General features: G+C 49.6%; 1 protein-coding gene across 1 annotated transcript in view; it reads right to left on the bottom strand.

Annotated features, from left to right (window-relative positions):
- LOC107297027 (secretory carrier-associated membrane protein 3-like) overlaps positions 1 to 7,277 on the bottom strand; it is a 27,779-nt gene extending 20,502 nt beyond the window's left edge. The window contains exons 1-4 of the mRNA XM_015826382.1: positions 7,114 to 7,277; positions 6,809 to 7,037; positions 3,511 to 3,607; positions 3,010 to 3,076 (exon numbers count right to left, since the gene is read on the bottom strand). Coding sequence (XP_015681868.1) covers positions 3,010 to 3,076; positions 3,511 to 3,607; positions 6,809 to 7,037; positions 7,114 to 7,277 — 557 coding nt within the window. The remainder of the gene's footprint in view (positions 1 to 3,009; positions 3,077 to 3,510; positions 3,608 to 6,808; positions 7,038 to 7,113) is intronic.
- Between the last annotated feature and the right edge of the window lie 4,200 nt (positions 7,278 to 11,477).

Below are 11,477 nucleotides of genomic sequence, written 5' to 3'. Positions count from 1 at the left end.
GAGGGCTTCTTGAGGAGGGGCCTCACCACCGCCTCTTTCAAGGCGGCCGGCAAGAACCCCTCACTCAAAGAAGCGCTGACGATTCCCTGGAGCCAGCCTTGTGTAACCTCCCGGGAGGCCAGTACCAGCCAGGAGGGACACGGGTCCAGTAAACATGTGGTGGTGTTCAGCCGTCCCAGTATCCTGTCCATGTCCTCGGAAGTCACAGGATCAAACTCTTCCCACAAAGTGGACTCAAGACCTGCCTCCATTGGCCCGTCTGAACTACTCCAATCGGAGGCTAACCCGGCCCGGATATGATCGATTTTGTCATGCAGGTAGCACCCAAATTCCTTTGCCCGACCCTGCAGAGGGGCGTCCTGGACCCTCTGATGAAGGAGGGAGCGGGACACCTTAAACAGGGCGGCAGATCGGTTACCTGCAGACGCGATAAGAGCGGAGAAATAGTTTCGTTTCGCCGCTCTTATCGCCACTAGGTAAGTCCTTAAATGGGACTTTACCAGTGTCCGGTCAGATTCGGAGCGGGTGGTCCTCCAATTACCCTCTAGGCATCTCTTCCGACGCTTCATCACCCTCAGCTCCTCGGAGAACCAAGGAGCCAAGGTAGTCCGGCATCGGGTGAGAGGCCACAAAGGCACGACCCAGTCCAGGGCCCCCGCGGCCGCACCATTCCAGGCGGCCACCAGGTCCTCAGTCGAGCCGCGGGTCAAGGTCTCGGGTATTGGCCCAAGCTCCGTCTGGAACCTCTCGGGGTCCATCAGGCGCCTGGGGCGGAACCATTTTGTCACTTCCGGTTCCGGCTCCCCGCGGTGGGGCGTAGCGGTGGGAAAGGCCAGCCGAAGGAGAGAGTGATCTGACCATGACAGGGGCTCAACGACTATTTCCCCTAAACCACGATCACTCAACCACTGGCCGGAGGCAAAAACTAAGTCCAGTGTGTGTCCTCCGGTGTGGGTAGGCACATCAACTAATTGGGTCAGGTCCATGGCCGTCATGGAGGCCATGAACTCCCGAGCCACCTCAGATGCTTCACCTACCGACGGCAGATTGAAATCCCCCATGACTAACAGTCTGGGGGTCTCAATCGCCATCTCGGCTATCACACTGAGAAGCTCGGGTAGGGCTGCTGATACATAGCGGGGAGCCAGGTATAGAATCAGCACGCCCTGCTGCCTCCCATGACCCAACTTCACACCTAGGGATTCACAACCGGCAGTCTGCGGCACAGTGGTCTCTCTTGGGTCCAGGCCTTCCTTAATAACAACCGCCACCCCCGCCACCCCGACCCTGGGCTCTCGGCTGGTGAAATGCACGGTAACCTGGCGGGCACATTTCAACGAGGGGCACCCCCCCTCTTGGCCCAGCCAGGTCTCCGTAATACCCGCCAGGTCCACCTCCCCCTCCGATACCAAATCATAAATGAGGGGGGCTTTATTAACCATGGACCTGGCGTTACATAGCATCAGCCGGAAGCCCAGGCCCTGAGATCCTAAACCCCCTAGTTTGCAAGAAGAGCCATGGGGGCCGGAGCGCGCCACAGCTCGTAAACAGCGGGTGCGCCCTCCCCTAGTGTGATATGGCCCTCTGCTCCCGCCATATCTACCCCTCCCATACACAGTCTTGATGGAATTGCCCTCTATTAGGCAAACCCTCCCCCCCTCCCCAATTCCAGGACCTACGCCCACCTCGCCGAGGCCTTCAGCCGGCCTGGGAGAATTCCCCGGTGGGGGATCATCCTCGCCCACCACCCTAATTTCAGTTTGCCCACCCCTCTCCCTGGAACCCCCTAAAACCCGGACTAAAAATTTGATTAAAAATCCCCTTAGGTTGCGTTTTGACCCTACAAAAGTCCCTACATTTTAAAGTTGCTCAGGTTGAAAAACACTAGTTCTTTTCTATCTTTCCTTTCTATCTATCTATCTATCTGTGTCTGTCTATCTGTGTCTGTCTGTCTGTGTCTGTCTGTCTGTCTGTCTGTCTGTCTGTCTGTCTGTCTGTCTATCTATCTATCTATCTATCTATCTATCTATCTATCTATCTATCTATCTCTATCTATCTATCTATCTATCTATCTAATCCAGTGGTTCTCAACCTTTTTAATGCCGCGACCCCAACCGATCGTAAGTCGAGGACTAAACCGGTCGTAAGTCGAGGACTAAACCGGTCGTAAGTCGAGGACTAAATCGGTCGTAAGTCGAGGACTACCCAACCGGTCGTAAGTCGAGGACTTTTCCTGCCCGGGAGCGCCGCGCATGCATGGTTCCGCTCCCTGCGCCGGCCGAGGTGTAGCTGGCAAGCGGCAGAGACGGAGCAGGCCGACCACCAGCTGGCCAAGCCCAAGGGAGGTAAGGCACCCGCCGGAAAAGGGGAAGAAAATGGCGGACAAAAAAATGGCAGACAGCCTTGCTTGGCGACCCCCGTGAAATGGTCGATCGACCCCAAATGGGGTCCCGACCCACAGGTTGAGAACCACTGATCTAATCTATCTATATCTCATCTATCTCAATCTCATCTATCTATTTAATCTATCTCATCTATCTATCTCAATCTCTATCTATCTATCTATCAATCTACTTACCTACCTTTATTGATCTTTATCAATCTTATCTATCTCTCTATCTCTACCTACCTACCTACCTCTTTCTTATTGATATCTATCTTATCCATCTCCAATCTGTTTTCTATCTTATCTCTATTATCTATTTCTTCTGTATCATCTATTTCTATCTGTGTCTGTTGTCTATCTTATCTATATCTCTCATCTATCCATCCAATATTTATCTATCTCTACATCTCCTCTCTCTCTCTCTCTCTCTCTCTCTCTCTCTCTCTCTCTCTCTCTCTCTCTCTCTCCATCTCTCGTAGAAATTCTCCCTAGGCTTGGCCTCTGGCGGCCATCCAGTCTGGGAGGAAAATCTGCAGCCAGCTGGACGTCCACCCTAGCTGGAGAGAAGCCCCTTTTTTTTTGCCAAAGTCAACTTCAAGCAGGCCGAGGCCGTCTACACTCACCTGTGGTGATCGATGCACTGCACCACGCGCCCAAAGGTGCCTTCCCCGAGGGTGGTGATGATCTCATCTGCAGAGGAAAGGGGACAAGAGATAGGGGGGGCAGGGAAGAGGAGAAGAGGAGGAAAAGGAGGTGAGACTTGTGGGGGCCGAACAACAAAATATCACTACCAAAAAAAAAAAAAAAAAAAAAAAAGCTATCTTGGCCGGTTCAAAGGACCGCCCTCCTCCCCTAAACGCTTTGGATATCAAGACAGAAAAAAAAAATATAAAATAGGAGGGAGGGAGGGAAAGAGGGAAGGAGGCAGGCAAAAAGGAAAGGGAAGGGGAAAAAAGAAGAAGGGGAAAAAAAAAAAAAGAGGCTGTGTTTTGGTCTTTAAAAAGAAAAAAAAAAAAAAAACAGGAACGGACGAGGGAAGGGAAGGGAAGCTAATCACAATTCTGTCGTGGCTGCGACGGGGAGGTTAACTAGAGACTAGGTTTAATGTTACGATTTCGCAGTACATCTTTCTTGGAGGAAGTCGCCGCTCCGATAGATCAGGTGGCCTTCCACGTCGTCCTCCACGTTCTTGGCTCTCCTCCTGGTGCCGGGACGACTCTGCTGCCGGGGAGGGCCCCCCCGAAAACGCGGCGGCGACGGGGCGGAGAGGGTTTAGGGTTTTCATTCATTCAATTCAAGTTTTCACCCGAAGGGCGGCGAAGGGGGGAAGCCAGCCGGCCGGCCGAGCAACACGGTGGGCCCGTGGCAGGGATGGAGGAGGTGGCGGCGGGTCGGATTCCAGGCCAAGTTCAAAACGGCACAGAGGCGTATATGTGTATAAACAATATACAACATACGTAAACAACAAGGGAAGAGGGCAACGGGGGGCAGAGAAACGCTCAGCAAGACACGCGCCCGCCCGCTCAGGCTGGTCTTTTACAGGGGGTCCTCGACTGGCAACAAGGCAGCCCAGCGGTTACGCGGTTAAGTGGGCTTTGTCCCGTTTTACGACCTTTCTCGCCACGGTTGCCAAGCTACAATTATTAAATCAGTCACACGCTTGTGAAGTGAATTTGGCTTCCCCACTGAGTGTCAGAAGGTCGCAAAAGCGGATCACGTGACCCCAGGGGACCTTGCGGCCGTCACAAACACGAGTCAGTGGCCGAACTTTGATCACGTGACGCTGCGAAGGTTGTTAAGGGCGACAAAGGGTCGTTAAGTCCCTCTTTTCGGTGCCGTTGGGATTTTGAACGGCCGCTAAATCAACTGTTGTAAGTCGAGGACCAGCTGTGTAAAAAAAAAAAAAAAAAACCAACAACCTAGGAACCGTGAATCCAAGTTAGGGAGGTCATCTTCTGCAAACGGGGTGCCCCCCCCCCGCCCCCGGCCGAGAAGAGGACCCCCGTAGGCCACAATTCAAGAAAAGGCCAGACGGGGGGGGGGGGAAAGCCCATTTTTCCCACCCACCCAATTTAAGAGACTCAGCAAATCGTTCGCACCAACCAGCGTCCAAATCTGGCCTGTTCCGAGGTTAATAATCCCACCCTGGTCGCTTCTAGGACGGGACAGGCCAAGCTGGCGATGAAATGTCCTGGCTTGGATTGGGGGTTATCTCCCCCCTCCCCAATGTCAGAAAGCCCGAGTCATTCTTGGGAAAGGAGGGGGTGGAGGGGGGGATGGCGTTTTAGGAGACGGGGGGGGGAGCCTGGGAAGGATGACAAAGGAAAAGAAATGCCTATCTACCATCACCACCAATAAACAGCCCACCTGGGTGGAATTGGGAGAGGGGGGGGGTTCCTATCAGAGTTTGGCGTTCCCCCCACTTAAAACGCAAGCGTGACTCTGCTTGCCTGCTAAAGGCCGTAGAGGTCATCAATTCTGACCTCTCATAAAGGCAGGGGTGTACAGAGGGGCTGTGCTGACTTTCTCTGGGGCGAGAATGAAAAAGGACGACACGAGTGCGTTCCCTCTGGGTTATTCTTTCTCCAGGCAGAATAAGCCCTCTGTTCAAGGTTTCTAGTCCCCACGAAGGACCCCCTCCTATTTACTTTTCTCGTCCTGCTGGTCCTTCTGTCCGAATTCCCCTTCAAATGTGGGCCTGGCTCACACAGCGCACAGGTCACTGACTTTTTAGGATTTCAACTCAGGCAGCCTCACAGTGGTTTCTTGAGTTCGGTTTGGGGCGGGGTCCCTTGTCAAAATCTTTCTCCCTCGGATTATTAACCCAACCTGCATCTGGGCGTTGGGCGGCCTGAATTTAAATTTTGCACCTGAACCCTTTCCAAACCTCCTTTTGGGCTGAACTGCCATGTTTCCAACTTATCAAGATCGTTTCGAATTTAGTTTATGCTGTGTAGAGAATCCGCTATCTGGACCCTCGCTTGAAGCAAGTGATCCAGTTTGATTCAGACTCTTAAGCCCAAACTAAACTAATATGTTCTAAAGAAGCACATCATCTAATAATCTACCTCGCAGGACTGTTGTGGAAGGAAAACCAGAGTTGTTTTATTTGCGAGAGGGGCAGGATATAAATTTAATAAATAAAAATCAAAACAAGTCTTACAGCAGGGCTGATAAGGGTGCACACTGAATAAAAATCCTAAGTGCCAACTAATATACAGGTAGTTCTCGACTTAGAACCCTTTGTTTAAGGTCAGTTCAAAGTTAGGACAGTGATCTAGGACCGGTGCTTAACGTTACAACAATCACACTAAGGCCACAATCACAGTTTGGGTGCTTGGCAGCCTGTAGTCACATTACTGTGATTTGCAACATTTCCAGCTGGCTTCTGATCGGCAAAATCAGATTCCCTTAACAACTGCAGCGAAAAAAAGGCGGTAAAATTGGGTGCAGTGACACGAGGCCTCGCTTAACAACTGCATTTGGGTTGTAAGTCAAGGACTATGTGTATAGGCAGAAGATCAACATTTGTCTAGCACACCCACACAGAGAGATCCCAAAAATAAAAATAAAAATTAAAGATTTCAAAAGAGGCCAAAGCATCTTTGCCCTATGCTCTGCTTGCTGTGTCTAACAAGATTTTTTTGAAACTTTCAGCTGTTTTTGAAGGCAGAGAATTTTATGGAATGAACAGATATGATCAACCATCATCCAATGTTGTAGTCTGCTCAGAAATTATCTATCGATCCACCCGTCTAATTTATACCCAGGTCACCAAATCAACGACAAAATAATAATAAAACATACCACAGGGGCATCAAATCCAACCCAGCTCACCCAAGATGGTGGCTTTTAAATCACCCGAGACAGTGAGACGGGCAGCATATAAATTAAATCATAAATAAATAAGTTTAATAACCTGGCCCAAAACTTCAGGGGAAAAAGCACCAAGGTTTTGTTTTTTTCTCAATGCTTTTCAAAATGTTAATAGAGCTGGACAAGATCAGCTTTGGTGAGGGGGCAGCTTGATCATTCCAAAGGGTCTGGGGCTACCACTGAAAAGAGTCTGATTAGAGATATTTTACTTTGAAATTCTTCAAGATAAATATTAGAAATAATATTCTGCGTGATAAAAGCCTTTAAAAGCCTAGCATTGTGCAGCGGAAACTTTAGAGAAGGAAATTCTTTAAAATCACATTTTTTCCCCCTTTTCCCAAGCCTCCACTACTGCCAGTCACAGGAAAATTTTCAATTTCCAAGCCACTCAAAAGCCACACGGATGCCCCTTAGGACAGACTCGGACCCCATTCCAGGATGCCAATTCCCACGAATCCAGAATGCCACTCCTAGCCGATTCCAGAGATCTGGAAAGGCTGAAGAGATCCGGGGATCAAAGGATCAGAAGAGGCAGAGATGACTCACCGAGGAGGAACGGCTGAAGGAGCGGTTTCCGTGCCGTCTCCGTCGCCGTTTCCGCCGGTTACTCTTGCAGTTCCGGTAACTGCCGTCCCGGGAACGCTGGTACTCATCCGAAGGCTGGAATTCGGGCTCGTAGTATGCATCCCCGCCCCGGTCGCTGTAGCCGTCTCGCCGGTAATCCTCCAGGTATCGCCGGTCGTAGGCACGTCGGTCGGACGAGTGATCGTCGTAACTGGGGGGGGGGGGAGAGCAGAATTCAGGAAGGTGATCCTTCTGCTTGCAGGGCCTGTTTTGTGGGACTGGCTCACCTCCCCGATCGGACGTGATAGCTGTCGTCCCGGTGATGCCACCGCTCGCTGCTGCTCGACCGGGAACGACTCCGCCGCCGCTTGTGTTTGCGGTTTCTGTAACACTCGCGGTAGCTGCCCCGGCTGCTGCGTTCCGAAGACAGAAACCTCCGAGAACGAGGCATCTGCGAGGGAAGGAAGGGAAAGAACGAGAGGATCAAATAGTCCTGAAGGCCGGACGAGAAGCAACGGATGGAAACTAATCAAGGAGAGAAGCAACCTGGAACTAAGGAGAAACTTTCTGACAGTGAGAACAATTCACCAGTGGAACAACCTGCCTCCAGAAGCGGTGAATGCTCCAACACTGGAAGTTTTAAAGAAGAAACTGGACAGCCATTTGTCTGAAATGGTTTAGGGTTTCTTGCCTGAACAGGGGGTTGGACTAGATGACTCTCAGGTCCCTTCCAACTTTATTATTATTATTAAACGGAGAGGTTGAACCTTAAAGTGCTAGGAAGCGGCAAAAAAAAAGACCATAACATGTTATTTATACGTAAGGGTGTACGTGTATGCATACATCGCATATAGCATGTTTAAACGTGTGTTATGTATGTGTACACTTTGAGAGCAAATTTCATTTTTAACGGGTGCCAACGCGCCCACAGTAAAAAAAAAAAAGGATAATAAAGGTTATCTATCTATAACCCAGCTTAATAAAAAATGTTGAAATAAAGCACCTGCACAAACATACATACATACACAACACACACACAGAGTATATTGTTTGCTATGAGATGAGCGGCAAATAAATTAAATAAACAAGCAAACGTGTGATCAAATATTAAGGTAAAACCATCATAAAATCAGATAAATGAGATAAAATCTAGTAAGATCATCCTGAAGCGCTGCAGAGAGGATCAACGCTATAAACCGATATCTGAGGAAGCTAATTACAGCCAGTCCTCGACCTACGACCGCAATTGAGCCCAACGTTTCCGTTGCTAAGCGAGGCCGTTCTCCAGTGAGTCTCGCCCCTTGCCGCAGCTGTTCAGTGAATCCCTGCCGTTGTTAAGCGAGCAACCCGGTTGTTAAGCGAGTCGGGCTTCCCCCGTGGACTTTGCTGGTCGGAAGGTGGCAAAAGGGGATCGCGGGACCCCGGGATACGCCGACCGTCGTTAAGTATGACCCGGTTGCCGAGCGTCGTCTGAATTTCGATCCCGTGACCACAACGGTCGTTAAGTGTGAAAAAGTCCCTTCTTTTGTGTTGCCGTCGCAACTTCGAAATGGTCACTAAACGGATGGTTGTAAGTGGAGGACTGCCTGTAATCTGATACCCGAGGGAGGCTGCCACAGAGAGCGACGGGTCCCCCAATGTAACAGGGTCCCCTCCAAATCCCCTGCCCTGCTCAGATGGGATTTCCTGGTGGCCTCCTTTCCCTGCCCCTCCACCCCCACCACCAAAGAAAGCCAAAGAACCCTCAATTTATCCATTTTGAGTTCTTTATTGATACAATTTGCACCTCTCCCCTCCCCTCAATCTTAACTCCGGGCGGCTCAACCTGGGCGAGGGCTGGCCTACCTGGCAGGGACGTTGTGCACCCATCGACCGTTAGGGCTCCTATTCGCCCTTTTGGGCGCTGGGCCGGGATGGAGGCCGCCTGGGCTGCTCCGCCGGCCTCTCCCGGGCCTGGTTGGGGGTCCCGGAGAGCCGCCGCCGCCCCCCACCCGCCCCGAGGCCTCCCTTGCCCGGCCCCGCCGCCTCGCCTCACCTTCTTGGCCGTCAGCCCGGTGCGCTTGTCCCACAGGAAGTCCGTCTTGGTGGCGGCGCGTCCCTTTCCCGCCCCTTCGTCGTCCTCGCCGGCGCTTCGCCTCAGCGTCGCCGCCGCCGCCACCGCCGCCGCCCGGGGTCGCTCTGAGGAGCTGGGCTGAGGGGGACGGGAGAGGCCCACCGCGCATGCGCCGCCACGCACGGGCGACGGAGGCGCGCCACAAAAGCGCCGGAACGTCCCCTGGGTCAGAGATAAATCAAAAAGTGCAGAACGGTCCGCGCGATGGTGGGGGGAGAAATAAACCACATCGACAGCTTCCGGGTGCGCTTCTCAAGAAACCTCCCTCCACGCCTCCCCAAAGGGGGTTAATTTTGGTCTTACGAGAACGCCTCTAATTCGGGTTTTATATATATCTATTTATTTATCCCGGTGTTCGACTATTTTTCTCAACGTGTGTGTGTGTGTGTGTGTGTGTGTGTGTGTGTGTGAATAGTAACTGTGAATAGAATAGAGCTGGAAGGGACCTTAGAGGTCTTCTAGTCCAGCCCGTGGAGGAACGTTGTCCGTGGGGTCGCGATGGGTCGGACACGACTTCACAACTAACAACAAGTCCAGCCCCCTGCTCAAGCAGAATGGGCATGTGTAAATATGTATATATGTGTGTGCATATATGTGTGTGCATATATATGTATATTTGTGTGTGTGTGTATATATGTATATGTATGTGTATATGTGTGTGTATATATGTATATGTGTGTGTATGTGTATATGTGTGTAGATAGATAGATAGATAGATAGATAGATAGATAGATAGATAGATAGATAGATAGACAAATACACACACACGATGTTGGGCTCGCTGTCCTTTTTTTCCAAACGGGATTACAATGCCCATCATCCCCAGCCCGACAGAAGCGGCGGCCTCTGTCCTGCTGGACATGCCTAAGTTTAATTAGTTTGGTATTTCTAATATAAAGGTCATTTTTCTCTCTCTTTTTTTTTTGAGGGGGGGAAAGGGACAAGTAAAAGAGAATATTTGTAGCTTAGGGTTGAAATGGGAAGGGACTAGTGCAGGGGTAGGCAACCTCGGCTCTTTTATGACTCATGGACTTCAACTCCCAGAATTCCAGAGTCAGCTGACTCAGGAATTCTGGGAGTTGAAGTCCATGAGTCGTAAAAGAGCCGAGGTTGCCTACCCCTGCACTAGTGGATTGCTTAAATACTAAAACTTAAATTAAATACTTCGTTAGAAACTTGGCTTGGGCTCCCTACACGTTGCCCACATGCTTCAGGGGTCTCGCCCATGAAAGCTAAAATATAAATTCTCCGAAAGAATTTATAACGGTGACGAAAAGCTAAAAACCACTTGAGTTATTTTACTTTCTCTATCAAGAAAGGGAAACGCGCACGCGCGGTACAGAACAGGAACCAGCTGGAGCACGTGACCTCCGCCTCGGCTTTCTGGCTACTAGCGATTGAATGGAGGGGCGGGGAAAATTCGCCGCCACGCCCCTCGAGCCACGCCCCTTCCCAGGCGCCGCGTGCCTCGTGGGAAAACATATTAGAACCGCAACTTTCCCACGCGTGGAAGGTAGTGCAATTAACTCCCGCGGAACTAATCCTCATTTCCATAAAGAAAAGTCGCTATTTACTTATTAACTTATGCGAGTCTGATCAATTAAATAGATGTATTTTATTTCATTGAATAAATAATAAATAAAAGAGACAATTGTGTGACTTGTCGTAAGAATGAAATCATTGCCGATTTCAGGTCTGTGATCATTATACAAGATCAGTTGATTAGGCAGGCCATCAGGGTGTATATGACCAGGTGGGGTGCGTCACAAAGGATCACAAAAATAGTGGGACACCTGGAATGTTCAACACCTGCCGTGGGCAGCCTCACAAAATTGGTGTCCAAAGTGGACGTGAGCAGAGACGTGCTTGTCGTTAAGAGGATTTTAAGGCATTAAATAAGGATTAGGCAAGGTGCTGACTGAAGCCCAGACACAGCCAGGATTTCAATAATCCAGCCACAGACACAACAATTCGGAAAGGGATCCAGAAAAACGACGTCAAAGAGACATCCCGTGATGCTTATGAAATGTTTATTTTTAAGCTCGCCACACTTTTGGCTGAGAAAAAAAAAAGAAAGAGAGAGAGAAAGAAGTGGTTATCTGTAAAATAAGTAACATATTTGGTTTAGGCAAAAATAGCAACTGGAACAACAGCCACAATAAAAATTGTAACAGTAGAACAGAACTGTTTACAGCAATAGCCACAAATATTCAGGATATGTTTGTAAATTATAACTATTTGTGGCTATAACTATTTTTTTTATTATTTCTGTGTCCATAACAGCATGTTCAACAGTGTAACTAACACAGAAGAAATGCATAGTGGCTGCCATCATAGATGGCAGAAATTAGACACGATTACAGAAAATTTAATAATCTTCTTTCCTTCCATCTCCTGTTCTGTTCTGTTCTGTTCTGTTCTATTCTATTCTATTCTATTCTATTCTATTCTATTCTATTCTATTCTATTCTATTCTATTCTGTTCTCTGTTCTCTATTCTATTCTATTCTATTCCAAACCTGTCCTGGCACTTCTTCA

Source organism: Protobothrops mucrosquamatus, unplaced genomic scaffold (assembly GCF_001527695.2).
Source record: "Protobothrops mucrosquamatus isolate PMUCROS unplaced genomic scaffold, P.Mucros_1.0 scaffold3084, whole genome shotgun sequence".
Classification (NCBI taxonomy): domain Eukaryota; kingdom Metazoa; phylum Chordata; class Lepidosauria; order Squamata; family Viperidae; genus Protobothrops; species Protobothrops mucrosquamatus.
The sequence above is the reverse complement of the archived record's forward strand: the minus strand, read 5'-3'. Positions and strand labels throughout refer to the sequence as shown.